The following is a 27,871-nucleotide window of genomic DNA, read 5'->3' on the forward strand; positions in this document are numbered from 1 at the left end:
TTGCCAAGGCTAAGAAAACTAGTCTTTTTTTCTTTTTTTTTTTTTGTCTTTAACAATCAGATCTAACGTACCTAGGTTATTCTAAAAGCCTGTCCTTTTACAGTGAAACACATCTAAATGCATCCTGGTAGTGAAATACCTCTAAAAACTTCTGCCCACACCTTAAATACTCCCATGGTAAAGAGTTTAGACCCACAACAGCCCCAGTCCAGGCTGAGTCGCAGCCGCTCGCTGCTCTTTGCGGCACAACGTGATTTCAGGGCTTGTCAAAAACTTTTGCATGTGTTTGCAAAAACTCTGTAAGCTCTGCTAGCGGCCTTCCACGGCCTTGGACAAACCCAAACTTTCCAGCCACACATTCTGCTGCGTTTTGCACTTCCTGGTGTTTACCCGTGGGAAGCGACGCCGGCAGGTCCCCCACACACACTCAAAGCACAGGCGACAGCGAACGCACAGCGGGTCACTGAGGGCAACGCGAAAAACTCCCAATGACAGAAACAGGAAACACCTTGGAGGCTGAATATGCCAGCGTGACCCAACTGAACAGACTGTGACCAAATAACCTGACCCGGGAAGCAATCCATCAACCCAAACACACAGATCTGCTGCTCAGACGCAGTTACCTGCTCCCTCAGCCGCGGAGTCGCAGAAGGTGTGAAAGCCTATCCTTTCTTACATATTTTTTTGTTACTACTTCTCCCCTAAAAAAGTGATCCTATGATACCAAGAATTAACCTAACCAAAACTTCAGTTTCCCTGCACATCAGTCACTAGTGTATTTTTATGTTAGAAAAAGGCAGTGCCTAACTTTTTAATATTGTAAACTTACTCGGCACACATCTAACTGCTCACATTGGGCACAAGCTCCAGTGCTCTTTAATACAGGACAGCCCACTGGCAGCGGCTGCTCCTGGACAGACTCATCACCCCATGACATCAAGAAACACATTACTGCTACTATGACTTCTGCAAAAAGATGCGCTATTCAACTAAAAAAACCCCAAAGTTCTGATCTCTGACAAGTATCTCAAGTTTTCATTAAAAACCCCAAACCTTTAGTATACATTGGTAACAGAAACAATAAAAATACCGCTATGCAGACATATACAAAAACCCCCTGAGGGTCACTAAATCTCAGTCACTTTGTAACAAGAGAGTTGGAAGTCAGAGGAGCTAGGTATTATACAAACAGTGCGATCAGCAAAACCCCAGGGTTTGGTTGGTTGGTTGGTTGTTGTTTTAAAACATTTTTTTGTTGTTTTCAATGCACTAAGGCACCAGGAAGTCACAGTTAGGCAAAGATCTTCCATGCAACATTCAAACCCAATACACTTACCATGTATTAAACAGACGTGAATATAGGATCAAAGTGCAATAGCTCGAGGACAGCACTCTTGAGCCAGTAGCAGCGTGGAAAGTGAGTTGGAAGAGGAAGAAGGAAGGGAGCTCTCGCTTCAGATCGGATGCGATGCAGAAAGACTCACTGTGGGTATCAGAAATCCATACAGCTTGTACACAGCCACCAAAGCAAAAAAAACCACAACAAAACAAACAAAAAAACCCAAGAACAAGCAAACCCCAACCGGTCTGACAAAGTTACGTTGCTTTTAAGACTTGTTTCACCATCACTTCAGAGCTAATTTAAAAAGGCAACTTTCTTTTACCTCCTAAAAACATACTGAGTATTTCAAAGGCTCCCAAAACCAACAAGATCAATCATTTTTAAAAGACACGGAGGGAACAAAGATGGGGGTTTACAACAGGAAGGAACTGCCAACTCTCTTTAATAGTACATCACTCTGTCTAGCAGAGAAGTCAGCAAAGCTCAAACCTTGCCATATGAATCAAGAATTATACAGGATTTTACAACTTTAAAGCACTGTACAAACATTACTGCAAGGCTGCAGCTCTCAAGCTTTGCTAAACATACAAATTGGTCACACTTTACCACCAGCTGCACGGCCGTTTCCTCTTTTGGTATCTCACAGCTCTTCAAAGGATTCTTCAGTTTCAGCTTCAGCTGATCCCTGCGAGGCCGGATGCTACCACAGCAGCTTCACTCGACATCTTGCACTTTGCACAAGAGCACTTCTTGCCAGTGTAACTCTGGGAGGAGTCCTCTTGCAATCGCCAGTAAATCACATGGAAAACCAAGGATATTTCATCTTCACCAACACAGTTGGCATTTTCAACGACATTCCAGTAATTTGGAGTTTACTGCCATAGCAAAAAGGTAACATTTTTTGAGGCAGATACGAAGTTCTAAACTACTCAGTGTCAAGTTAAATTCACTCACTGCATCAGAAACTCGGTGCCTAACATACATTTCAAATCACCACGTGAGTTGCGCCCTGCTCTTCCTAAGGTTCTGCCTTGCAACATACGGTCATCAGCAACAGTTTACCTCCCCTTCACGTTCCCTTCGCCCCCACACCTGAATACGTGGCATCCCCCAGCTGGACAGGGATGTTGCGGAGAAAAGGACAGCAGAAACCCTCAAAGCTCGCGGCCGCTGCAGCCACTCGGAACGAGGCTGATCCAGGATCTTGAGAAAAACGTTCGTGCGATTTCTTGGCGTTTAAGACTTGTCAACGAGGAAAAAGCACAACTATAAATGCAACAATTTAAACTAACACAGTGTGAAGTCAGCTTCTTACACTAAAGCAGACAAGACATCGTTACTAAGCTACACCTTTCCTGTCCCCTTCAGGTGACGATGCTTGTTTCCTTTTAGTCTCCGAACCTCTGAATCTACGTAGATGACTTACAGGTCTCCATTTTGGCTCTCACCAAAAAGTCAGTGAAAGGTTACAGGCAACAGGCACTGAACTGTCACAGTCCAAAAGAGATTGGTCTTCATCACAGACCATGGAAGCTCACATTTTGATCAACTCCAAGTCCTCAACTGTGTTCCAGACACGCCGGTATCACAGGAAAACACAACGTACCTTTACTCAGAGCCAGCAGCTGAGACAGAACTAAATCTAGTAGCCAAGGTACTCCCAGCCTCATCCAGCCAAGTGCTGCCTGCAGGGTGCCTACCCAACTCATTGCCACCAGCTGGTGCTTAAACACACTGTTGATCAAATACTCAGAATAGGATAAGAGTATCCTTTTATTCCAACGGAGAAGTTGCACATAGTCCGTTCAAGACCAAGAGATGGTTAGAATTTAAGAGCAACAAAAGCAACACACCTTTCACTTAAATTCTCCATGACCACTGATGCATGAAATAACGTATGCTGCCAAACGACGGTGGCCCTTACAGAACAGACCAAAAAGAATACAACTGATATATCAAGTTGACGACACGTTTGCTAAGATCAACGTAACTCTAAATGACACCCATGATTTTTTTTTTTTAGTGCAGTGCCAGTTTCAGAATATTTGAGGAAAAAAATAGCAAGGCCCCACACTTATGGCTGGACTGGGCACATCCAGAGAAGAGTTAACCACTTGGAATATGTCAACGGGTACATGAATTGAAAAGCCTACGTCACTGAAGGGTTCTGGAATAACCCACATCTCCTACACAGGCTCCCATGGCTAGACCTGGTTGATTAGGTAACAGATTCAATAAAACCTGTGGAAGTGACAATGTATATTTTTAGAAAGGAGGAACTAAGGTTATACTACATCATTTACTGAATTGTTCCACCATTGCTCAGTAAGTTTTACGGCATAAATAAAAAATGGAGAGAAAAAAAATAAATACATTGGCTCCTACAAAGTCAGAAGTGGTTTGGGCTGCGTAGTGAAGGGGTGAGAGATGGGGGCAAAGGGCAAAATTTACACACTTTGAGACAAAACAGGAAGCGCCTGCAAAGTAGTAGAGGAGAAAGCCAAGAGTTTAAGTGTCCTCATTCATATCCTGGCTGTCTGTCCGAGCGATTTTCCGTGGTGGCGCCGAATTCTCACCTTCTATTTCCACTTGCTCTTGATCTCTCTTCTTTGCTGCATTCTGTTTGGACAGAGAAAGCCACAGTGAAACTCTCCAAAGCCTTAGGTTCTGGTGGGAGCTAGCGCCAGTAGAACAAGTTTTTTATTTACAGAAGTTTTCAGATGCCATGACCTAACTGACATGCTGGAACAGACACTGAAAAGGATTTTGCCCAAAGCCAAAAGGTGCTCCTTCTAGATTGTTCTTCAGATTTGAGGCTGGGACTAAAACACCATTGATCTCAGCCCTTTTTATTTATAGATCTTAAATACTGCACAAACGTAAGATCCTCTTTCCTGACTGCTCTGAGTCAGTCCCTGAACTTATCAAAATCTCCCAGAGCCTTCCATCATATATATAAATACTTTCTTTTCAGCTTCAAGGTTCCTTATAATTTTACCTCTCTCCGCCTTCCTCTGCAACCTCTGCTCATGATTACACTCACTGCTTCGACATCTCCACTCCCAAGTCGTCACCTTGCTCCAAGTACTCCCAACCCAGGTATCCCAGTTTCCTAGTCTCAAACGCTAGCTACAGCCTACTAACTTGTGTGATCCTCATACGAGGAGTGATTTTGTACCCGAGGTACTTACACAGCCTCATTAGTGCATTCAGATTCTGCACAAGCTCATCTGTCTTCTCCTAACAGTCCTGAGAGGTAAGAGCAGCTTTACATTAGCTGTAAAGTAGACACTGAGGCACGGGGAGAATAATTTGCCAAGGTCATAAAGGAAAACAGCAGTAAGCAGGAGATGTAACTGCAGACTCTCAAGTTTTGGAGTAAGCATTGAGTTAACGTCCCTTACTTGGAAATGGAAGAAAAAGCTGCTTGCACTTTGTTGGTTTGGTTTTTTTTTTGTATTTTGGTTTTGTTGTTATTATTTTTTTTAGGAAGTGTTGTGCGGAGACAGCCTCCTTGCATTATCTTTTTGCTGAAGTACAGTTCACACTTTCTATTAAATCTTCAACATTTTGATTGGGATTAACATACAGCTTAACTAGCCCAAGTCAGCAAATCGAGACAAAAATGTTAATATGAAGAAAACACTACCATACCTTTTTGTCCCACTGCTGATGTAAATAACGCAGAAGTATATTTGTCTTTTCTGTTACTATGACTGCCAAAAAAAGAGAAAGAGAGAGAGAAACATACTGAGGTAATTTTAAAGATGACTTTTCAAATGGTGCAGTAATAACCACATTTCTTCACATACTAAGCACGGTCTTTTTTAATGAAAGGACAGGATGCAGGAATGCTGATCATTTGATAGAGGAAAAGCACAAAAACCCCAGTAACCAGACATACATTGCTAGTCACTGCGGTGACAAGTTCAATAATATCACCTTATCTGAAGTTCAGAATAAAGGAGATTATGTGCATGCCAGATTTTTAATATTAGAACAGAATGAAATTATTAAAAACCTCAAAACTTTAGCAAGGCAGACTTACTTTGTTCAGACGGATATTCTCTCGTGGGAAGATATACTGATGGTCTTCTATTCTGTAGAAGAATTAGAACAGTTACAGAACAAAGACAGCAAAAAGGTGATTTTTAACCCAAACACAGCTAAACCAACCAAAAGGCCCTCATTAATGCAGGCTACGAATGCACTGTGATATTCTGCCCTGTTACATGACAGTGTGCAGCTACAGCTTTTTAAAACACACATATAAGGAAGGTGATCCATTTTTTAGATGCTTTTCAGGACATAAGACTACTATTAAAGAACACAGACATAAAGAAAGCACCACAGATGCAGTTTGGCTGATGTGAGGACACATTCCTTACCAAAGCAAGCAGCAAGTTTTCCTGGCCAATCTCAACCCATGAACTATCAGCTGTTATCACACATGGGTTTTTTTCAGAAACAAAATACTCATTTCAAGTTTATGTCACTTTAGCACCCTTTGAGCCGTGCAAGAAAACCTTCCCCTGAAGCAGCAGGATGTGGCAACACTTACCGATGCTTTACATACAGAATCCGCATGGAATCTGCTGAAGTTGCTTTTGTTGTAGACAGGTAATCCTTTCAAAAAATCTGCCTAAAGAGACACAGAATACAAAGAAAGAAGTAGGTGAAGCAAGAAAGAGTGATATTCTGAAGGTTGTTTGCTTTGTGTTGGTTCTCAAAGGAGTTGTTTGGGTCAGACAACAGCAGGAACTGAAGGATGCTGCCAGGTCCCAGCTAGGGAGATGCCTGTTGGGATATTGAAACCCACCCCAAACTGTTTTTATAAAGTAAGCCAACCCCCAACTTCTGCATTTGGCTTGTTATATCCTCAAAGTTCAGTAATTCAGTCAGAAAGCTGCTAGTTAAATCTGTTTTGGCATGTAGGCAATTAAAAAAAAAAAAAAAAAAAAAAAGGGTGTGTGTGTGTGTGTCCAGTTGGGTGAGCTCTGACAGAAGGAAGATTTGCACCACACAGGTACAAACACTATTGATAAGCAGACCAGATTTCACAGTAATTTGCCAGCACAAATCACGATATCACATGAGAAACTCTGCTGCAGCTACGCTGATGTCTGAAGCCCTTGAATATTACACTATATCAAACTAGTTGCTCTTTCACTTTCCCAGTTTCCATTCTTTGTCATAGAACAAGGCTGGTTCCACAGAGCAATAAAAGCCTACAGAGCCCCAAAAGCCCAAACCTTACTGCATGCTTATCAGCCTGACCCAACTTTATTTTTATTTTTCTGAAGGATCACATTCCTACACACGTCAAAGCTACTGGTACATCAAAAAAAAAAAATCCCAAGTATTGCTGGAAGTGGTTAGATCACCACTCACAACAAAACTGTTGATCACACAGGCCAGCAAAGCTATTTGCTAAACAGCTGGGGGAACCCTGCAGAGCCCTCTCAGTTTAATTAAGCCGTAGCAGCTTGAAACAGGAATTCCCATCTCCAAAGGAGGGTGGAAGGAGAACTTTAGGGGATCAGGAGAAAACCAGGCTTAAAAGTGTGTTGGAGCCCCTCTCCTCACAGCAGAGAGAAAGAAAGAGGCCCAGCAATGTCTTTAAAGAGAAGGTGGGTAATAAATGTAAGATGTACCTGTGCAATAAGCAGAACAGAGATCCTGAGACATCCCTTCTAATTCATTAGGCCAGCTAGCTCTATCATAATGATACTTGCTTAAAGATTCAAAGCCTGTTAGACTGAACACTGAAGGATTCTACTCTGGGACATATATCACCTTGTTTATAAGCAATTTTAAAAGGACAGTTAAGCAGCAGATGAGAAGTCATTTAATTTCAGTGTTAGAAGCAACACAAAAATGGACACTACTGCTGCAAAACTGCTAGGTTGGAAGATGTTGTTTTCATTTAAGTAGAAGCCATTATTTTTATTAACACTGCATCTTTAATTCAAAACAAAGAGCTATAATTGGCCAAACCAGAAAATATTATTCATGCTTTTGTTCTTAAGAACTCTACTAACATTCTAGTTTCCACATTCAACCCTTCCCATATGCCTGGTTTTAGAAATAATCTGTTAAAATACCAGACTTGAGTTCAAACAACAAACTGCAAATTTCTCTTGCCCATCTTAACCCCCACAGGCCCAACACTATTTCCCTGCGCCTTCGCTGCCTTCAGTCCCGAGTCCATCGCTTGCTCATCTGCACAACATCTGTACCGTGGCCAAGCTCAGGAATTACGGCAGGTTCTTCTGGCTCTGCTATAACAGAAACACTCAGTTTTGGACCGTGTTGTGCTCTCAGCTCACCACTTCCCATGCCTGCCCCCATAGATTTCTCTGTTCATCTGTTCTCACTGACTTCCACAGTCGGCACCGATTAGTGAACTAATTATATTCCTGTTTAGAAGGATTGAGGATCTTTAAAAATATCCCGTTACATTTCAAAGCATCTCACCCTCCCATCACATTAAATTTGCAGGCTTTTTATGACAAAGTAACCTGCTCTGCTACACCAGCCTAATCCAGAAAGAGACAGGCATGTCCTTGATTTCTTTTATTGCAGCAAAAGCCTAACAACTACTTGGCTTTATTACTGCTTATAAGAATGGAAAATAACTGCTCTTATTTAGAAGCACACAACTTCAAGTACCTCTTCAATAAACTGCAGCTCACCCCAAGTTCTTCATAATAGACTATTCCCTCCTTGCCAGCCAGGGATTTGGTCTAGCAGAGCCCATGTTTCCCTGGAAAGAGGCTGGATAAGCAGGCGCACAGCTCTCACCAGGGATTCCGTGGTCTTTTAACAGACTTTGACAGCAGATGGACTTACACCCAGGAAGCTGCAAAAATACTGTTAAAATTATCAGTCAAAATGCAATTTAAATGGCGAATGTGGGGTTCCCCTCCCATAATATAAACAACTGAAGCAGGATCTATTGCAGCTAAGTGCAGGCTGGCAAGCAGGAAGGTTGCTACACTCTGGAGACCTCGGCTCTTAACAGCCACGAGCAACCCTGGCTCCTGGCCACCACCTTTCCTTTTCTCAGGCCAACTTGGGTGGGCCAGCCCCAGCCCTGCCAGCAGCGCCCACTGCTCTGGCGTAACTTTGCCAGAGCAGAACAGGGACACTAAAATGGCTGAGCACGAGACGGACATTTCTCCAACCCAGGCTTCAGCCAGCACGTTCAGCACTCATCGCCAGTTCAACTGAAAAGTCTGGTTGTCAGTGACACAGACCATCCCGCCAACAATCCTGCTGGATACGTGCACATTTCTGCAGCTATCTGCTGATAAGATCTCGGAGATCATCTAAAAGGCCCCCTCAGGGGAATTGCCTGGAGTCATATTCCTGGATATTCATAATTAGACAATACTCCAAGTGCAATGATCCTTATCTGCTCCAAGGGCACCAGATAAATAAGCCCCGGCAGGTCGCTGCTGTGTTTACACACCTATCGCACAAGGCACACCAAGTCATACCTCCTGGGTAATGTCACATGAGGAAACGTTCCGCCTGCGTGCCTTCTGCCACTCTTTAACCAAAGAAAGCGTGCCCCGGCCAAGCTATCAAAGCTGATTGAGCATTCTGCATGGAAATGAAAAACCAGCACCCAAACCGAGCAGATGCCTCATTTCCTTTGGGGAAAGGCAAACCCAAAAAACCTGAAACAAGTGCAATTATGCAACTTCAGAAGACCACGCTGGTTCCTTCTATGATTTAGGAAGTGAAGATACGCATCTACTGTTCCTGTGTCAACAACGGTGCTCAGCTTCCTAGGAAGATGACAGTCCTCATCTAAAAGCAGAAAGGTGAAAAACCCCCACCTGTTTGTGGCCCACTCTCAGCTTTAGAAAGGAACCGCAGTAACAACGCTCAGATTGCCAGGGCCCAGCACACAGACACTGAACGCAGGGCTCTGGCCCAGCATGATGCACGCACACGTGTACATGGGTTAGAGGTAAACAACTAACGCAGGCTTGGGAATGGCCACCTAAGCTCTCAGCCGTGGTACACCTGTACGCAGAAACCACAGGGATACCACTGTTTTTCCCTTGGCTCCCAAGCTTGTGAAGGGGCAGAAGGAAAACTCTCTCCAAAAATTACTACGTTGCTACAAACGGAAGGAGGGAGACTGGAAGCCTCTTGGCTATGACAGTCACCACCGAACACTCAGGCACCAGACCAAGTGCCTGTTGCTGCTTAGGGGGCACAGAAAGGATTGAAAAACCTGCACACACACCCAGCCCCCCAAGTGCACATCAGCCCTGGGGCACAGGGGTGCACCCCACACCTCGGAGGAGCTCCCATCTCCCTCTTCTGCCCCCCAGTCCTGGAGGTGGAGGGAACACCCCGCACCCTGGTACTGCCCCAGCTGCCCTCAGCCCTCCATCCCCAAGTGGGAGGAAGACTCCACGCCCTGTGGGAGCCCTCACCCTCCAGCCACGGTGGGGAATAGCCCATACCCTGAAGCACCACAGCCCCCCCTCAAACACTAGAAGCAGGGAAACCCCCCAGCCTGGAGCACCCCAGCCCCCCTCATCACCCCACCCCAAGAGAAGGGGTATGCCCCCATCTTAGGGTGTCCCTATTCTCCTTATCCCCCACCCCTGGGGGTGGGGAGCCCCGCCATCTTGGGGTGCTACAAGCCCTCCACGCCTGTGGGTGCGGGGCCCCCCCGGCCCGGGGCCTAGCAACCGCCCGCACCCCCCTGTCAGCAGGGACGCGCAACACCCCCGGCCTGGGGTACCCCGGCCCCCCCGCACCCCCGTTCCAGAGGGTGAGGCACCACCCACCTCGGGTCCCCAACCGTCTGCCCCGGCCCCCGCAGCCCCCTCGCCCCCCTGCCCCCGCTTAGGCCCCGGGCGGGGCCGCCGGAGGGTGCGGGCCCTGCAGGGCCCGAGGCGGCCGCGGGCCCTCCCTCCTCGCCGGGCTGGGTGGGGCAGCGGAGCGCGGCCGGCGAGGCAACGGCGGCGGGACTCCCGGGTCGCGCTCCCCTCCCAGGCCCGGGCTGGGGGTGCCGCCATTTCGGGCGGGGGGCGGGAGGCACCTACCATCTTCGCCGCCGCCAGCCGTGAGGAGCCGGCCCTCCCCCGCCGCCGCGCCTCACCCCACCCACTGCCTCCACTGCCCGCCCCGCGCTATGCTATTGGCCCGCGCCGCGCCGTTCTCGTCTTCTATTAGGCGTCACGCCCGTCATTCATGGCGGCGCTTAGGTGCGTAGGGTTCGGTTGAGGCAGGAAATGCCCGTTCGGAGGGCCCGTGGGGTGGGGTGTGTGCGCAGGGCTGGAGGACCCGGATGTAGCGCCGCCCGCGGGGCACGCCGGGAGGCGTAGTCCGTGCCTCCGTTCCCCTCGGCCATCCTTAATGAAGCGCTGCTTGTTAGGCGGCGGTTCATTAAAAGCGTTGGGAGAACAGGAGCCAGAAGGCAGGTCCTCCCCTCCGCAAACCAGAGCCAGTACCCTGATCCTGAAGCGCGGCAGGGGGATGGAGGACCGGGATGGGGAGAGGCACGGCTGGGGCGGCCAATGTAAACTAAAACTGAAGTTCCCTCTGCCACCAGCCCTAATTCCACACCGGTGCCACCCTCCCGATTGCTCCCTAGCACTGTGAACCCGCCAGCAAGCCCGCTTCCCTCTCCCGGTTAAGTTTTGCACTAACAATTAACGCAGCAAGTTCAAGGCGAGTCACTGGGCTTTATTTACACCTCGTGTTTTCCTAAGTTTATTTTTGAACCAAACAATAATTTTACAGTTTAAGAAGAGCCATTAAACAAAGCCCTCGAGAGACCATGCTCAAGCCAGCGCAATGCTTCACATGCTTCTGACCCAGGAGGGACACGCGGTCATTGCAACTCTGCACAGCCTTGCTCGGCACGAGCCACTAACAGAGCCCAAGGGCTTGATTCAGGCTTGCCCCACACCACGTCGACCTGGCCAGAAGGGCTGTCAGTGGGTCAGAGACTTCCTGCCCTTCAGCATGCGCCGCAGGATGACCTCGATGCCACCCGGGGTGCTGATGCGCTTGATCCAGCCGTGGGTTCGTTTGCGCTTGCGGTTGTTGGGCTGGTACTCGTTACCACGCGCTTTGGTGCGGATCTGCTGGTGGTTCCAGGAGGACACGGGGCTGGGGCCGAGGCCTGTGGGCTTCAAGGGGAGGCAGCTTCTGAGAGGGAGCTCCAGGGGACTTGAGAGTACTGAGGCTGGTCGGAGCTGGAAAAAGCAGCCTGCTGCTTGCTTCAATAGTAAAAATCTTTGGGGAAAAAAAGAAAAAATACACGACAGGTAAGAAGAGCGAGACCGGCGCTGCCGCTGACAGGAAAATAAAGGGGTTCTTTGGAGCCATGAGGGCCGGGGCTGTCGCGGCCCAGGCCCCGCCGCCCCCCGGGTGTCACCACCCGCCGCCGTTACCTGCCGCCAACAGCCCGGGGCCAAAAGCAGCCTAGCGCCGCCATTGCCCTCCGCCCGTCCTGACAGCACCGTCCCCCGAACAACACCGCTCCCTATTGGCTGCCTGCGCACGGCCAATCGCGGCCGGCGGGGAGCGCGCATGCGCCGTGGCCGGGCGGGGCATAAGCGGCGGGCCGGAAGGGACGATGGGTGTTGTAGTCTTGGGGCGGGGTCGGGCGCGCCGCGCCGTTACCATGGCAACAGCCGCGGGGTACGGCCTGGGCCCGGGCCTGCGCAGCGCCGGGGCCTCCCGCGGCGGAGGAGGGGTCCGGCCCTGTCACACGCCACCAACAGCGCAAAAGCCGTCTGTAAAGGTTCATTTCTTCCTTGCCTGGACGGTTCTACCGGTGTCGGCTCCGGCATTTGGTGCGGCGGGAGAGCCAGGTGCGGCCCAGGGCCCTGCCACCACCGTGGCCCAGGGCCCTGCCACTGCCGCAGCCCTCCCTGCACGGCCTACCCGCTGTTCTTCTCACCACGGAGAGGGCTGCTCCCAAAATTGGCCCAACAAGCACTGACATCCATTTCTGGAAGCCTCTGGCAGGCACTGTGGCTGGCTTAGTGGAGGGTAAACTGGCACCAGACTCTCTGCTCACCTTTGTCTGCTCATATATATGTGGATAGAGCACCAGCACCTAAGACATGCGAAGGCACCTACCGGGAGTTTCAGCCAATTCCTGTTCCCAAGCAGGCAAATGCGATTATCTGTGTTTTACAGAGCAGGAGGAGGAGGAGGAGGGCTGCCTGGGGGGGTCAGAGGGTGAGTCACCAGTAACCCATAAAGGCTCAGTCGTCCTCTGATCATTGAAAAAATCCTTCAGATGGCTTTTCTGGAGCCCAGCCCAGCTGTATTGCCAAGAGCAGGGACCAGCTCTGGGGGTTTTCTGCACTGGTTTGTTGTGTTCCTGCCAGAAGTCAGCCCGTCAGGATGGGGGGATGTGACTGCAGCCCTCCCAAACCCACACCCGTGCAAATAAACCCGAGAGACATTTGTGATTTTATCTTTGCCCTCCTGCCCCGGCCCGTGGGGTCTCCACATTCATGTTTTCGGTGCTGAGCTCTAACACGGTTGCGGCACCAACACGCTCGTGACCTCCAGGAAGCCACAAATACCAGAATGGCAAGAAAACAAGAAAATGTAAAAAAGGAACTCGGTAACTCATCCCGCTGGAAGGGGCAAAAAACTAGGGCGAGTCCTCCCGCTCCCCCAGCTCCTGGCAGGCTCCCTATGGGCGGGCAGAGGGGCTGCGCTGGGTCTTGCTTTGACTGGCAAGTCTCCTTGTCTGTCACGCCGAAAGCCCTCCTCTTTAGGAGGGATTTAAGGGGCTTTCTATGGCTATAGACTACAAGGACAAATAGCACCCCCAAACCCCAGAGCTCAGTTATGAAGCTGCTGGTGGGGAGAAGATGGAAGGAGAGATTTCAGGCTAAAGCAGATGAGCTGAGCTGAAGGCATTGCTCCATCCTTCCCACCAGACAGGCAAAAAAATTGTAATCGGAGGAGCTGAAAAGCTGAGCAGCCTGCCAGCGCTGGTACCCTGCATCCTGCACAGGCACCCACCGCCTCGGGCTTCTCTTCCTTTCCCCCTTTGCCTCCTGCAAGATTTAAGCCTTTCATTTGCAATCTCGACTCCTGACAACCCTTGTCAATAAATGAGGTGAGCATCCTCTTCTCTCTCTCTCTCTCTCTCTCTCTCCCTTTGTGCAGAACACAAGCCGTGATGTAGGGCATGCCCTGAAGCAGAGGGGAGGAAGGTGCTCGGCACGGGGAGCAAAATAGCCACAAGATGTGTTTTTTTACAGCTGACGATGGGAAGGGATTTGAGAGGCTTTAGATGGGCTTGCAGGGAGCGAAGGAGAGATGGTAGCCTTGCAGCGGCACGTTATTGCTCGTGCTTAAATAACCCTGTTACATTCAGCGTGCTTTGAGTGCGGGGTTATAAAAAGCTGCTCAGCGATATAACTTAGGGGATGGCTTCTGTTGTGATGCAATTGCAGTAAATGATTGCTGGCTCTGACTGAAGCCCTGCTGTTGCTATGTGCGTGTCAAATCTGCTTGGATTTTTTGGTTGGAGATCGAGGGGGCACCTGCACGCATCGTTGCCCGGCGGAGGGGGCAGGGTTTTCTCCTTCTCCTGCCTCCTTGCAATGGTTTCTTCCAGCCTGCTGCTGGAGGATGTTTGCTGCCGGAGGAATCCAACCGGCTTTTCTGCGGCTATGCGGTGGGAGTAGGGGCAACCCTCTTGGAAATCTAGGATGTTTGGAAAACGGAGGAGGTTAAGTGGGATTTTGGTCGCAGAGGTCAGGCACAGGTTACTCCGCTGTGCGTTGCATAATCTTTTGTTTCTCAAGGTCTTCTTCCTTCCTAAAGAGACGTGTGGCAGGCAGCCAGCCACGGCTCCAGGCAGCCGTGTGTCTTACAGACGCTCTGCTTTTCCTCCCATGCCGTTTCTTGACCGGATTTGATTTGTCTGCGTCCTCGGCAAAGTCCCTGCCCGTGGATGGGGACCGGTCCTCCCCCCCCAGGGAAGGTGCGGGCTTCGGCTGCATCCCTGTCTGTGCTGAGGATCTCAGGGCTGCCTCCTTCGTTTTTCGTTTGTACCACTGATAAAGCCTTCCTGACCACTTGCTCCTGACTGTCCTGATAAAGCTGCTGTAATTGTATCAGGATGGGGAAGCCAGGCATAACAGAATAAATCCAGGTGTTTGCCACCAGCTGAAGTGGCTTTTTCACATTCCCCCTGAGGGAAGTTTACTTTGCAGCATAAACATTTTCTTGCATGTTTCTGAGATCGGTGCTTTAACAGACATTCTCTTTATGTATTTTTTCAATGCTGCAGTTTCTCTACTTTGCAGAGTGTGAATGGGGGGGGGAGGTTGGGAAGAGAATAATAATATTTGCTCATTCCTCAGGAGTGTCGTGTATCATCATTAATACTCGTGAGCCCCGGAGGGAAGGGATTAGAGCTGAACAAATTATTATGGTAGGATGGATTCTGGCTGCAGCATATCTCATGCTCCTCTCTGGCACCTCTCCTCCAAGGATTTGCAAGGAATTAGCAGATATCAAGTCCCTGCTACTCCCTACGAGGGTCCAGGGCTCTGTGCAGGGAGGGGGATGGAGGTGCTGAGCTGTGATCAAGCTCGCTGGGTTATAGGGAGATTCATGGCCATCAGCTCAGGTGCTGACTCCTGCCTGCTGTGGTAAATGATGCTCTGGGCTCACTTATTGGGATGAAATGTTTACCAGGACTTCTCTCAGCAGGGACGGGCTCACTGCTGCCCTGGGGGCTGTCAAGGAGAAACACTCCTGCCCATAATTCAAGGTCTCCCCAGCGAGGACAGGACAGCAGGAGGAGATTTTTGTCATTCCCAGCACGCTGGACCTTTGGGACATCAGCTGTCCCCAGCACTGTGTGCAGGGACCCAGCAGGGACAGGACCACTGCGGGAGGCAGCACCAGGAGGCCGTTTGGGGCAGGGACCATCTCCTCTGCAGGCATGGCAAGGAAAGAGCCAGTGTGGCTAGCCCATCCTGGCATGGCCATGAGCGTGCCCATGCTGCAGTCATACCCCTGGGGCAGACGTGGTGTGAGCACTGCCCTGATAGCCCCCTCCCCCCGAGGCTGTGTGCCAGCCCCATGGGCTCTGCGTCAGCCCTGTGTGCCTGCCTGTCATGCTACCCCACCAGGCTTTCCGTCCTCCACCCTGCCACAGCACATCTTGTCCCATTTTTCTCCAGCTGTGACATGGTGCCATCAAGTTGTATAAAATCAGAGTTGCTGCAGCCCAAAGTAGGTCAGTAAGTTGTTTTTCCCCAGCTGGGTTATTCATCGCAGCAGCAGGGAGGGTGAAGCCAGAGAACTCTGCATGGGTGCTCTGGGACTAGGTCTGGACCTGGGCAATAAATCATCCTCTTGGGATTAATCCTCAGCATCCCTCGAGCATCCCCTTTCTGCTGAGAGCGGTTTCCTGGGGGCAGCTGTGATTTTCAGGGTGACCACGATGCGGGTATCAGCTGGGGGCGATGCCATCCGCCTTCCCAAGTCTGTGCCATGTCCTCGTGGGACACGGGGGCCGACAGCAGGTTCACACCGCGCCTGACTCATTGTTGTGCCTGGCCTTATGTAACCGGTGCCGAAATCTCGCTCTGGGGGGGGTGGTGGCAATGGAAGGTAGCCTGGATGGGGGTGGGGAGGGAAGCAGCTCATTGCCATGGTTACTGGCATCTTTGCAAAGTTCTTCGTATCCATCTGGTTTCATTTTCAGCCCTTTTCATCTCACGGAGGGAACATCCCTTGATGTTTCTGGCTGCAGCAGCCGGCGCGCTGGGTTAGAGGACACGTGTGGGAGGTGGGAGACGGGTGCACTTTGCCTCCCAGCCCCTGGGATGAAGCTTGACATTGAATCGAGTCGCTTAACCTCCCATCCCTCCGTTTCTCACCTAGCCACTGAACGGCTCGACTGGGACGCGCTCGCTGATGGGATTTGGGTGGTGTTTTCTTCATCTGATACCCAGCAGGGACTGCCACATCCCGGACCACGAGCTCCAGCCGGGGTGTATCCGAGCGGAGGAATCTCTGCTGAATTGCCCGTCTTGCAGCAGGATCTGGGCTTGTACCCAGAGCCAACGATGCTGGAGGGCGGCTCCGTGGCCCAAGCCTGGGCTCCTGGCTCTGCCTGCAGAGCTCCTGACCACCAGAGCCTTCCAGCAAATCAATTCTGGAAATGAACAGGATGGACTAATTGAGTTAATCCTGAGAAGTTAATCAATGTCGAGGCGGTTTAGCCAGAAGTCCTGTTTATAATCCATACAGAGATCATTAGTACCTTGCAAGATGGAGGCACAGCGCAAAGCCAGGCTTTATGGAAATCAGAGGCAGAAACACATCCAGGTCCCACAGGCTGAATGGTGGGAGGACCATACCCAGTGCAGGGGCAGGATGTGCCCTGCCAGCCGTGGGAAGACCTTGCAGAGAGCCCGCAGTCGTGCTCATGGGGACAGTAAGGCTCAGGGTCTGCTTAGTTTCCCCTCTACCCCTGGGTTTTCCACCTGCCCCATCTCCCTGCTCAGCATTCCCAGGTCAGAGCCACTCGGGGATCAAAAGCAGCCCAAGCCTGGCACCGAGCTGGTGCTCAGAAGCGTGGCAAGAGCAGTGGCATGCCCATCCCGGTGCAAAGGCAGCTGGGCATCTTCCAGCCAGGGCTCCAGCCAGTCCGGTGCCCAGCTCCTCGGGCTCATCACCCATCTGGAAGTGTGGCTCCGCAGAGCAGGTCCCAATTTGGCTTCTCCTTGCCAGGGCTCTGAGACCTCATGCTCATCAGCTTGGATGGGTCCATTCCCAGAGCAGTGAAGGACACCCAGTGGGTGACGCAGCTGTTTAGCATGGTACTCAGCAACAGGGAGCTGCTGGAAAGCTCTGGGTGCTGCCAGATCCTGCATGGGTGTGCCTGCGTCCAGAAGAGAGATCACCAGTGCAAGCCCAGGCACCAGACTGCAGGCAGCTGAGGGCAAACCCTGCATCGGGGGGAGCCCCCGGGGGGCTCTCCAGCCAGTGGCGAAGAGAATGAGCGCCCAGGACCAGCTCTGCTGCATTTCCCGTCCCTACAATTCAGCACCCAGAGCCTCGCATGGTGTTTGCGTGGGAGTCGGGGCCACTGTCCCCGACAGCCGGGCGAGAATCAAAGGCTGGCTGCTGTCCTGAGAGCTGGCAGCACTCCCCAGATAAGCCGCTCCGGCTTTGCCAAGGGAACCGTTACCCAGGTCGCCTGCCTGGAGCAAACAGGCTGGTTTTTCCTGGGGAAGTCCATGAGCCGCATGTTGGGCTGCGGCCGGTGTGCCTGGGCTCCTCAGCGGCCAGCAGCTCATGGCAGAGCCCATCTCATTCGCAGGAGCGCACAGGGGCCAGGCTGGGCACGCTGGGGGCCACAGGGGTCTCTGAGGAGGGCGCAGCGTTGGCTTCCCTAGGCGCAGTGGACGTTAAAAGCTGCAGAGCGAGGCTGGCGCTCCCAGCCTGCCTCCATCCCTTGCTCAGTTTCGCATGGTCTGCCAGGAAAGCACCTGCAATCCTGCCCACTGCACTTGAAGGGGTTGTTCGAGCAGCTAAGGGGGCTGCTCCTGACAGTGCCACTGGGATTTAGACATTAAATTCCCCCCAGGAACACACTTTTCCTTCTCCCCTTCACAGGGGTCGTGGTCAGTGCCTGTAGCCACTACTCAGGGGGCAGCCAGTGACCCTCATGCAGGGACAGCCCCTCTGTGCAGTGCCTGCTCCGGCTCTCTTTGCCCATTGACATCAATAATTCACTGTGTTTAGCTTCATCAATAATAAACGTGCATCGGGCTGCCAGCCAGGGGAAGCAAGGACCTCCGCAGCCTCCTCCACAGCCACCTTCGGCATCACCGGGATGGTGTTGGGCTCTGGTCCCAGCACCAGCGCTCGCAGTGCCACCAGCCTTTCCTACCTTGCATCTGCCTTTGCTTGGGTCTGGCTTCACTCTCAGCCAGGTTTGGTGGTCCCGTCATCCGCAGTCCTCTCCCAAAGCCACATCTGAAAGAGCAAATGCCAAGGAACAAGCCTTGGGGACAGCAAGGACAATGCCACATCCCCCCAGCCCTTGTGGTGCTGGATAGGGACGTGGGGAGGGGTTTCCCACCCACCAAGTGGGTGCTGGGTCATTGCTCCCCCGCCTCCTGGTCCTCTTGCTATATTATTTTCAGCCTTGGTTTGTGGAGTGGCTTTAATTAAAACCTTCATCTCCCAACCCTGTAATTTCCATCTTTCACTATCTGTATCGGTGGTTTAGGCTAGAGATACATATATATATATTTAATCAGTATAAATAATGCATTTTCATAGCTGAATCTTTCCTTAGCTCCATATTTGGTGCCAGAAATAGCATTTTCACTTCAAGCAGGCTTTTCTTTGCGTGTTCCTTCCCCTGGCCAGAGCAGATCCCTTCTCAGAGGCCCACAGCTGCATGCTGGGGACTGCACGGTTTGCAGCCACTTGAGTTCACCTCTGCTGGGCCAGTGTACACTGCACTGCCTCAACGACAGGGACGTGGCTCAGGCAAAGCTGGATGGGTAGAAGCCCACGTGCAGGTGGCTGAGGAGGGCTGTGCATTTGGGGAGCACCACGTTCACCCCCCAAAGCATCCCCAGAGCCCTCACTCGTGCTGCTGTGCCTTTGCCTGAGGCTGGCAGCAAAGCAGCAGGGGGGGCCGGGCTGTCCCTGGTCCCCTGTTCCACAACCAGGACCCCCAGCATGTCCCCGCTGGGTGCTGGAGCTGGTGACTAACCCGACTAACCCCACTTCTCCTGCCCCCACCTGTCGCCTTCGTTGCAGGGAGCATAATGCTGAACAGCATCACCGATGGGCTCCTCTGCTGCCTGATGGGCAAGACGACAAACGCCGTGGGGCCGCTGGACAGCGTTGAGTCCAGCAACGGCTACAGCTTCATGGAGGTGAAGCCAGGGAGGATCCTGCGGATCAGGCACAGCACACCCCACCGCCCAGCCCCAGAGGGGCCCGAGGAAACCCAGCCTGGGGGGCCAGAGCGGGGCATGGTGCACTGCAAGCGCAAGATCACCGTCTACCGCAACGGGCAGCTGGTGATCGAGAACCTGGGGGACGCCGTCCGCTCTGAGATCCTGCACTGCCAGAACAGCTTGGGGGAACCCAACAGCACCATGGAGCTGGAGCTCTCTGACCTGGCTGGCCAAGCTCCTGCCCAGGGTCCTGCCGGCACGCCGGGCTGCGGCACACGGGAAGCAGCTGCTGCCCCCGGCAAGCGTCGGAAGCGTAAACCCAAGAAAGTCGTCAACATCGACTGCAAGAAGCAGATCACGAGCTGCAAAGGGACACACAGTGACGTGGTCCTCTTCTTCATCCACGGCGTGGGCGGCTCACTGGACATCTGGAAGGAGCAGCTGGACTTCTTTACCAAGCTGGGCTACGAAGTGGTGGCTCCTGACCTGGCCGGCCATGGCTGCAGCTCAGCTCCCCAAATTGCCGCCGCGTACACCTTCTATGCGCTGGCGGAGGACATGAGGGCTGTCTTCAAGCGCTACGCAAAGAAGAGGAATATCTTGATAGGACACTCATATGGGTAAGCGACCAGGGGGTCCCAGGAGGGAAGGGATAGATTCACACATCCCCCCATCCTCTCAGCAGCAAATGCCCAACAAATCCTGCGCTTCAGGGGCAGGGGTTTCCTGTTCTGGGTTTATCCTTCAGCTCTGATCTCCTACATCCTCTTGGGGTGTGCATTCCTGGGTCCAGCTAATCCCAGGGCCCATCCTCCAGCAGGGAAGCTGGCAACACACAGCCTATAAATAGAGTAAGCCCAAGAAAGTCAATTAGGTGGAGACTAAGCAGTGCAGAGAGCAGCCCTGGGAGGAGAGGGAGCTAGAGATGGGCTCCAAGCCAGGATTAGATCAGAAGGACAAGGCTGGTCCAGGCTGGTGAGCACCCGAGCGGGTCCAAGCACCCTGCTTTGGTCTGCACGGGAGTGAAATCCCGAGCTGAACTCCTCTTCCAGGGCTCTGCAGGGCACCTGCTGTAGTTACCCTGCTCTAGAAAGGGGGAGCAGGGGTCAAACAAGGGGGCATAGCCTGGGATGCAGCCATGGATCCTTGAAATCTGCCTTGGGATGCAGCATTCAGGTGCCATGGGGTTGGAGCATGGCCACCATGTCTGTCTCTCCCCACAGGGTGTCCTTCTGCACCTTCCTTGCCCACGAGTACCCAGACCTGGTCCATAAAGTGATCATGATCAACGGAGGGGGCCCGACAGCGCTGGAGCCCAGCCTCTGCTCCATCTTCAACATGCCCACCTGCGTCTTGCATTGCCTGTCCCCGTGCCTGGCCTGGAGCTTCCTCAAGTGAGTGGCCATCCCAGCACCGCGGCGCTGGGAAGGGTTGGAAGGTCCCCAGCCAACCTGGCTTCCAGCCACCACGGGCAGGGACACGGTGTCCTGCCAGCGGCATCCCCCATGCTCCTGTCCCCCTGATGCTGAGCGCTGGGCTGGGCTAACCCTCTGCCTGTGCCGGCTCCATCCCGCAGGGCTGGCTTCGCTCGCCAGGGTGCCAAAGAGAAGCAGCTGCTGAAGGAAGGCAATGCCTTCAACGTGTCCTCCTTTGTGCTGCGTGCCATGATGAGCGGCCAATACTGGCCGGAGGGCGACGAGGTTTACCACGCGGAGCTGGCCGTGCCTGTGCTCCTTGTGCACGGCATGCACGACAAGTTCGTCCCGGTGGAGGAGGACCAGCGCATGGCTGAGGTACGGCACCGAGTGGGGCTGGGTGAGGGCTGGGGTCTGCCTGCCGGCACGCAGCAATGCGGGCAGGGGGCTCGTCCCAGCACTGACACCTGCCACTGCCACCGTCTCCCTCCAGATCCTGCTGATTGCCTTCCTGAAGGTGATTGACGAGGGCAGCCACATGGTGATGATGGAGTGTCCTGAGACAGTGAACACGCTGCTCCACGAGTTCGTCCTGTGGGAGCCCGAGACACCAGCTGGGGACGGGCAAGGGGAGAAGAAATAAGGCGGCGGGACATGGTGACCGGGCTGCTCCGATGGGAGAGATGTTTCGGAGCGGAGAGGGGTTTGCGAGAGCGGAGGGGTGCGGCAGAGGCTGCCCTCGCCGGGAGCTCAGCTGATTTTCTTTCCCGGCCGCATCAGAGGCTGGTGGTGGAGCACGGAGGCTCCCCCAGGCAGGGGTGTGCAGGGTCGGCAGTAGGAACATGGCAGACCTGGTCCCCATCCCCTTGGGGACGGCATGGCAGCCGCTGGAGCGTCTTCATCCTGTTTCTTTGTAGTATTATTTTCCTCATGCAGCGACCCCCCGGGGACGGAGAGAGGGCGACTGCAGGGAGACTGGTCCCACTTGCAGCAAAATGGGAAGAACTCAGAGGGCTTCCTTCAGGGAGAGCACATCAGCTCTGGCACCTTCCCGGCCAGGGCTAGAGGAGCTGAGCTGGGATTGCTTTAAGGGGAAACCAAAGGCTCCTTGGCCTCAGCAGTGGGATTCGCCTGAGCCCCCACGGTGCCTCGCCTGAGCCATCTGCAGGGCTGGGAGGATGAGACCCCCATGCCCTGGCCTCCAGGGGTTATTCCCAGCAGCCGTGCGTGTGGCGCTGAGCAGCTCCCACTTGGCACTGAGGAGGGTCTGCATGGCTCATCTCTGCCCGGCCAGGAGATGAGGACAAGGAGGTGACCTGCTCCTGTGGACATGGCCAGAAGGACCGCCAGCTCCCCCACCATGGTGGGACTGGCATGGCTGTGATGAAGAAGACAAGCCAAACTTGAGCTCTCCTGTGGTCCCACGGTCCCCCGGTGCCACCGTCTGTGCAGTCATGTCCCCAGCCACCATTGCTTTAGGTACTGCAGCACTGGCTTCTGTGGAGCCCCCTGCTCCCCCTCCTGCTGCCACATCTTCAAGATGCTCGGAGCCATCACCACCACATAGCGACTCCTGCAGCATCTGATCCGTTCGCCCTTCCCAGCTTCTAGCTCCTCCATGATTCTGGGACCTACCACCCCCTCCCGGACCACATGCCCACTGGGATCACACTCGTCCCTCAAGGGACCAGCAATACACTGTGCCATTGCCGCTGTGTCCGTCCTTGCTGATGACTCCTGTACAGATCCACGGGGTCTCAGAGCAACACAGGAGCAACGAAGCCAACCGCAACTGCCTGATCCCAACAGACAACAGCTCGTTACCTGCTGACACCGTTCTGTACTCAACCCACCAGTCTCAACATCTCCTCCCCTCCGCGCTTTGCATCCTGCTGCCCGGAGCCAGGCAGGAGCGAGAAGGTACATGAGAAGTGTCGAGCGCGGACCTGGGCTCTGTCACAGGGTCTGGGGGCTCCCAGCCATGCCGGGATGGGTGGGAGCCCAAGCGAGCCAGGAGGATGTTGTGCTTGGGGGATGGTCCCAGCCTCCCCACTACCCAAAGAGCGGAGCCACTCCCTGCTTTGTTTCCCTCTTATTTCCCCCCATCTAAACCAAAGAAATAGCCAGTCCCACAGAAACCTCGCCCTCGGTCCCCGTCCCACCCAGCCCCTCTTCACCCTGACCAGCGCTGGCAGCACACCGAGGCACCCCAGGTTGGCTCGAGGGGCTCCTGGCTGGGCAGGGCTGCTCCAACCGGAGCTGGCACCCACCGGCAGCGCGCCTTCCTCGAGGCTGAGCCCATCGTTCTCCCCAAAGTGAGTGAGGTAGGAGAGGAAGGGTCCTTCAGAGTCAGCCCTGGCATGATGGGGACCCTGTGTGATGAGTGTCCCCAGGCAGCCCTGCTCCGTTGGGACAGAGCTGTCCCTCTGCCGGTGCCCGCCTCTGCCCGCTGCTGCCGCAACCTGTCTCATAATGAGAATTTTAATGACCCTGGATTTAAATTGTTTCCACGAGCCTTCCTCTGCAACATCCCTCCCACTGCATCCTGGCCGGGGGAGACCCCGCAGCACGGCCAGGGTCTGCAGTGAGGGTACCCAGAAATGTCACCATACCCCAAAACACGGCTCTGCCCCCGCCGTGACCCCCCCAGCCGGCTCCAGGCTACTGTTGGTGCCTGGCTGCGGGCCACAGCTCTTCAACTTCTGTTTGCCACGGAGTCTGTGCCGCTTGTACCCACATCGCTTGTGCTAAAGCCAAGGCAAACTACACACCGTAACCCTGCTGCTGAGCCACACGCCGTGTTAGTGCCATTTCATACAGTAAAGCCGTGTTATATTCTCAGCCGCGTCCGACTATGATGGGAGAGATGTGCCGGGCGTGGGGAGACATCCGTGTGTCCGTGCACCCGGGTACACACTGGGGTGCAGCGAGGCTGTCTGAGGAGCAGGGCAGAGTGGGGAAGCAAAGTCAGAAATCACAGGCAGCTTAGATTTCTTAGCCAAAAAAAAAAAAAAAAAAAAAAAAAAGACCCGCAGCGATTTATTCGTAGAAAAATAGAGAAATTCTCGCCAGTGTTTGTGACATAAAACCCGTACCTAGAGCACAGCCACCTCCTCAGCCAGGGCAGAGGGGAGGTGCAGGCAGGGGGTGCCCCCCCCAGCACCTGGCACAGCATTCCTCAGCACCCCAGGGTGCTCAGCGCCCACCCTGGATGTCTGCCGGCCGGAGCTGCCGCTCACCCTCAGCCAGAAAGATGCGCATGACCCTGTGCAGCATGTGAACACCCAGGCGCCTGCGCCGCTCCGCCGGCCAGCTCGCCACCGTGCCATAGCAGTGCCCCTTCCTCTGGTTGGTGATGGTTTGCAGCCCTGCAGGGATCGGGTCAGCGCCCACAGTCCTGCCCCCCCTGTTCCCCATCAGCACCCACAGCGATGGAGGCAGCCCCGTGCCCCCCACCAGCACCCACTTCCAAGCAGATTTCCCACAGGACGTGGGGGTTTGGGGCATCGTGTCCAGACCCTGCACTGACAACCAGGGACCCCAAAGTCCCCGTGTGCCCCAGGACAGGCTGCAGCCCCCCAGCTCCTGCATGGGGTGGGGGAGAGGGATGCAGGGAGTGGGAGCAGTAGCAGAACCGAAGCTGGGGGCTGCGGCAGCACCACCTTCCCCCCAGCCCCGCTCACCCAGAGCCTCCACGAGGCAGCTCTCCCGCGTGTAAGCCTCCACTGGCAGCGTGCTCTGGAAGCAGTGCACCGAGATGACACCCTGCCCTCTCGCCCAGATCTCCAGGATGCGCCGCACCTTGGGGCAGCCCTACAGGACAGCAGACACTGTCACCACAGACCCCAGACCCCCAACACAGTCCCCTGAGCCCAACACCATGGCCTCAGCGCACACACACACACACACACACACACACACACACACCCCCGAGCCCATCCTACCTTCTGTGTCCCAGCACGGTGCTGGCTCAGTGCCTCGGTGAGGTGGCAGTATGGCCGAGCACGTGTCCCCTTGCCCACGTAGAAAATGGCTTTGACAAAGGTCCTGAAGCACTCAGCTGGGCTCAGGTGGTGGGAGCGGAGTGGCAGGTTCTGGGTGGTCCTGGGGGTGCCAACCCCCACCTTTGGGGCTTGTCGCTTCCCAGGGGTCCCTGTTTGGACCCACCTGGCATGGGGGATGCGTGGGGGAGCAGCGTGGCCTTACCTGGGGTCAAGAAGGAGGTAGTTGAAGCTGGACTTGACCAGCCCTTCCCGCCAGTGCCAGCGCTGGTCGGAGCAGTCAAACTGCTGGGCCAGCACCAGCTCATCCTGGGCACAGTCGGGGATGCGGCCGGTCCGCAGGGCAGCTGCCAGCTCGGGGCTGTGCCCTGGAGCGGCCGTGCTAGCATCGGGGAGCACTGTGAGCCCCACACCAGCACCATGGGGACCGGACAACCAGGCTGGGGGGGATCCCTGGGACTCCCCCTGCTGGCCTCCCCTGGTGTCCCTTCACCAGCTTCTCCAGCCGCCGCAGGTACAGCCACCTGGTGAGCTCCGTGACGGGCCCCGGGTTGTCCCCCAGCGCCCGCAGCCGCCGGCGGAGACCTTCATCTGAGAGGGGCCGCAGTGGTGCCATGCACACTCGCCCATCCTGGACCACGGTGTCCCCAGGGCTGGTGGTGGCCTCTGTGCCAGGACTGTGCCGCTCGGTGGGTGCCTGTCCCCGCTCCTCATCCTCAAGATGCTCCTTGGAGCAGTGGGTGCTGCAGCCAGCGGGCGAGAGTGGCACAGCTGGGCCCCCTGGCTCCACCGCAGTGCTGCCTGGCAGCTGTGGGGCCAGGGGGCGGCTGAAGCTTCTGTGGGGCCACGGGGGCTGGTGTGTCCCCAAGGGTGAGGGGTCCTGCCACCCAGAGCCAGCCTCCAGCACCCCAGGGTTGGGGGTCCTAGAGGCACAAGGGAAGCCCTGAGCATCTGATGGAGAGTCCTGGGGGTGCCCGTGACCCCCAGGGACCAGCAGGACCGTGGGGCTGGAGCCAGGGGAGGCCTGAGCATCTGATGGAGAGTCCTGGGGGTGCCTGTGACCCCCAGGGACCAGCGGGGACCGTGGGGCTGGAGCCAGGTGAGTTGCTGGCCCCCAGGGATGAGCTGGGCTGGCTAGGGGCTCTGGGGAGGATCTCAGTGTCATCCAAAGAGCCTGTCCCCTCTCCATCCCTGCTGGACATGTCCTCTCCCTGCGGGTTGATGCAGCACCCTGGGGTGGTGCCAGGGTCCCTGGGGACAGCCCGGGGTGCTCTGAGCCTGGGGGGCCACCGGGGCATCTCCAGTGTCTCTTGGAAGAGGGAGGAGGAGGAGGAGGAGGACGAGGAGGAGGAGGAGGGCGGCGGCGGCGGCTTTGAGCCGTGCTGCAGAAGCCTGGAGGCGGCTTTTTGTTCTGGGGGGTGAAGTGGCAGCGCCGGAGGGTGACATCCTCAGCGGTGAGACTAGCCGGGCTGCAAAGGGGTCCTGGGGCATGGGGGGGGGAGCCCCGGAGGCTGCACCCCTGGAGCTGGGCAAGCAGCTCCCCTACATCACCCACGTCTGAGCCATCCTCACAAGGGGCTGCCCTTAAGCCTCCTGCAAAATTCCCCACACTTGGGGGGCTGGCAGGGGGGCAGCTCCTTGGCAGCAGCTGCAGTTGGGGAGTGGGCTTCACCCAGCTCTGGTGCCTTGGGCTGGGGGGGAGCAGCAGTGCCGAGCCCCTGGGCATCCCCCGTCCTCGCTGGGCTCCAGGGTCTCCAGGGCACTGACAAAGCGCTCACTGGCACTGCTGCTGTCCCCAAGGCTGCTGTGGGTCCCTGTCCCCCCACCTCCGGCACTGCCACCCCCCCAGGCCGGTGCAGCTGGGGTGGCGATACCCATCCCTGGTCCCCAGCGGTGCTGAGCCACAGTACCCAGGATGTCACCGTCCCCGGGGCCCCCAGCACACCACAGAGTGGCTACTCTGACCACCACGGAGCAGGGGAGCCCGGGGGGGTGCCCTGTGTCCCCCCAGGACCCCACTGCAGTGCTGGGGCTGGGGGGGAGCTCAGGGACCCACCTGGACCAAACTCTTGCTGGCGAGAGGGGACGGGGGCTGTCCCCCGCACCAGGCTTGGGGACAGCCCAGGGGGGACCCCCCATCCTTCCCCCCATGATTCGGCTCTGGGATCCCTCCCCGAGCTCATCCCCGGCAGAGAGCAGCGTGCTGGAGGCGAGGGGCTGCGGGGGGGAGAGCTGAGCCCCCCAGGTCCACTTGGGGGCCATGGGGCAGGGGAGGGGACGGAGGGGGGATGGGGGTTCGAGGGGACAGCCCCGTGGGAACAGGGGCTCCCCCAGACCACCGCTGCCCCCCAGCTCCAGCTCCTCCAGCCAGGACCTGTGGGGTGCTGCTGAGGGGCCCAGAGGAGCCACTGTCTTCAGTGCCGTCTTCAGTCAGGAAGGACAGGGACCACCCAGGCCCCCCTGGGTCTGGGGGCACAGACTGGAGTCAGGGGAGCCAGGTCAGCCCCCCCGACACCAGCCCTGGTGAAGGGGGCACCCCGAGGACCTCACCTTCCTCAGGGGGCCACCCCCGGGCACGCTGCGAGTCCCACGGGATCCAAGCCAGGTCAGCGGCTTGTTTGCCATCCTGCGGGAGGGGGACATCGCTGTCACCACTGCCAGAGCCACCACAGGGGGACGCAGCCCTGCCAGGGCCACCACGGGGGGGCGCAGCCCTGCCAGGGCCAGGCAAGCACCCACTGCTCCCCCAGCCCACTGATGAGGGTCCCAGCACAGCAGCACCCCAAGGTGCTGTCCCTGTCGCCAGAACCGTCCCCACCAACCTGGCCCTTGGCCTGTTTCTTCTGCAGGAGCCTGTGGCACCTGTGCCCCCCCCAGGATGCGGTGACGTGTGGCATCAGCTCCTCGGCCAACCTGGAGCAGGAGGGGGGCTTCACCGTGAGCCCCACCACCACCCCCCCAGCTCAGCCAGGTCAAGGTCACGGTCCGTGGGTCAGGGGCACAGCCGTCCCCTTGGGGTCACGCGAGGGCCACCAGCCCCACACCTGGCTGCTCAGGCACGGGGGGGGCGCTGGGGACCCCACCGTGGGGTGGCAGCTGCCCTCGAGTCAGTCCCAGCGTGGGGCTGTCCAGCGCCTCCCCCCCCCCCCCCGGGAG

General features: G+C 55.3%; 4 protein-coding genes across 5 annotated transcripts; 1 reads left to right on the forward strand and 3 right to left on the reverse strand.

Moving 5' to 3' along the window:
* Positions 1 to 1,767: 1,767 nt before the first annotated feature.
* Positions 1,768 to 10,510, reverse strand: DDA1 (DET1 and DDB1 associated 1). Of its 2 annotated transcripts, none has more exons than XM_005244146.4 (5): positions 10,417 to 10,510; positions 5,904 to 5,984; positions 5,391 to 5,442; positions 4,997 to 5,058; positions 1,768 to 3,961 (listed from the first exon to the last, which is right to left on the reverse strand). In XM_005244146.4, exons 1-5 carry the CDS (start codon positions 10,417 to 10,419, stop codon positions 3,851 to 3,853), a joined length of 309 nt encoding a protein of 102 aa, XP_005244203.1. In that variant the 5' UTR covers positions 10,420 to 10,510; the 3' UTR covers positions 1,768 to 3,850. The 2 variants fall into 2 exon arrangements, with proteins under 2 accessions (XP_005244203.1, XP_055660852.1); XM_055804877.1 differs by lacking the exon at positions 10,417 to 10,510 and adding an exon at positions 10,159 to 10,410.
* Positions 10,511 to 11,038: 528 nt separating this feature from the next.
* On the reverse strand, positions 11,039 to 11,887 carry MRPL34 (mitochondrial ribosomal protein L34). Its single transcript, XM_013304653.3, has 2 exons — positions 11,773 to 11,887; positions 11,039 to 11,614 (listed from the first exon to the last, which is right to left on the reverse strand). Exons 1-2 carry the CDS (start codon positions 11,814 to 11,816, stop codon positions 11,311 to 11,313), a joined length of 348 nt encoding a protein of 115 aa, XP_013160107.1. The 5' UTR covers positions 11,817 to 11,887; the 3' UTR covers positions 11,039 to 11,310.
* Positions 11,888 to 13,131: 1,244 nt separating this feature from the next.
* Positions 13,132 to 23,555, forward strand: ABHD8 (abhydrolase domain containing 8). Its single transcript, XM_005244145.3, has 5 exons — positions 13,132 to 13,466; positions 19,157 to 19,919; positions 20,523 to 20,693; positions 20,876 to 21,092; positions 21,208 to 23,555. The coding sequence occupies exons 2-5, from the start codon at positions 19,165 to 19,167 to the stop codon at positions 21,355 to 21,357; spliced, it is 1,293 nt and encodes a 430-aa protein (XP_005244202.1). The 5' UTR covers positions 13,132 to 13,466; positions 19,157 to 19,164; the 3' UTR covers positions 21,358 to 23,555.
* A 177-nt stretch (positions 23,556 to 23,732) lies between these two features.
* ANKLE1 (ankyrin repeat and LEM domain containing 1) lies at positions 23,733 to 27,358 on the reverse strand. Its single transcript, XM_055805179.1, has 6 exons — positions 27,266 to 27,358; positions 25,240 to 25,523; positions 24,921 to 25,202; positions 24,659 to 24,818; positions 24,398 to 24,527; positions 23,733 to 24,082 (listed from the first exon to the last, which is right to left on the reverse strand). The coding sequence occupies exons 1-6, from the start codon at positions 27,356 to 27,358 to the stop codon at positions 23,910 to 23,912; spliced, it is 1,122 nt and encodes a 373-aa protein (XP_055661154.1). The 3' UTR covers positions 23,733 to 23,909.
* Between the last annotated feature and the right edge of the window lie 513 nt (positions 27,359 to 27,871).

This window comes from Falco peregrinus, chromosome 5 (assembly GCF_023634155.1).
Source record: "Falco peregrinus isolate bFalPer1 chromosome 5, bFalPer1.pri, whole genome shotgun sequence".
Classification (NCBI taxonomy): Eukaryota; Metazoa; Chordata; class Aves; order Falconiformes; family Falconidae; genus Falco; species Falco peregrinus.

Excerpts from the sequence above, each read along its gene's own strand:
- ABHD8 (XM_005244145.3), top strand. The coding sequence starts at position 19,165 with ATGCTGAACAGCATCACCGATGGGCTCCTCTGCTGCCTGATGGGCAAG. Across the intron at positions 19,920-20,522 it reads TTGATAGGACACTCATATGG|GGTGTCCTTCTGCACCTTCC; the intron begins GTAAGCGACCAG and ends CTCTCCCCACAG. Across the intron at positions 21,093-21,207 it reads AGGACCAGCGCATGGCTGAG|ATCCTGCTGATTGCCTTCCT; the intron begins GTACGGCACCGA and ends GTCTCCCTCCAG.
- ANKLE1 (XM_055805179.1), bottom strand. The coding sequence starts at position 27,358 with ATGTCCCCCTCCCGCAGGATGGCAAACAAGCCGCTGACCTGGCTTGGA. Across the intron at positions 25,524-27,265 it reads GGGGTGGCCCCCTGAGGAAG|CTGCCAGGCAGCACTGCGGT; the intron begins GTGAGGTCCTCG and ends CTGGCCCCACAG. Across the intron at positions 24,528-24,658 it reads ACCGTGCTGGGACACAGAAG|GGCTGCCCCAAGGTGCGGCG; the intron begins GTAGGATGGGCT and ends GCTGTCCTGTAG.
- DDA1 (XM_055804877.1), bottom strand. The coding sequence starts at position 10,389 with ATGGCGGCACCCCCAGCCCGGGCCTGGGAGGGGAGCGCGACCCGGGAG. Across the intron at positions 5,985-10,158 it reads CAGACGGTTGGGGACCCGAG|GCAGATTTTTTGAAAGGATT; the intron begins GTGGGTGGTGCC and ends GTGTCTCTTTAG. Across the intron at positions 5,059-5,390 it reads AGAATATCCGTCTGAACAAA|TCATAGTAACAGAAAAGACA; the intron begins GTAAGTCTGCCT and ends TTTTTTTGGCAG.
- MRPL34 (XM_013304653.3), bottom strand. The coding sequence starts at position 11,816 with ATGGCGGCGCTAGGCTGCTTTTGGCCCCGGGCTGTTGGCGGCAG. Across the intron at positions 11,615-11,772 it reads CCCCGGGCTGTTGGCGGCAG|ATTTTTACTATTGAAGCAAG; the intron begins GTAACGGCGGCG and ends TTTTCCCCAAAG.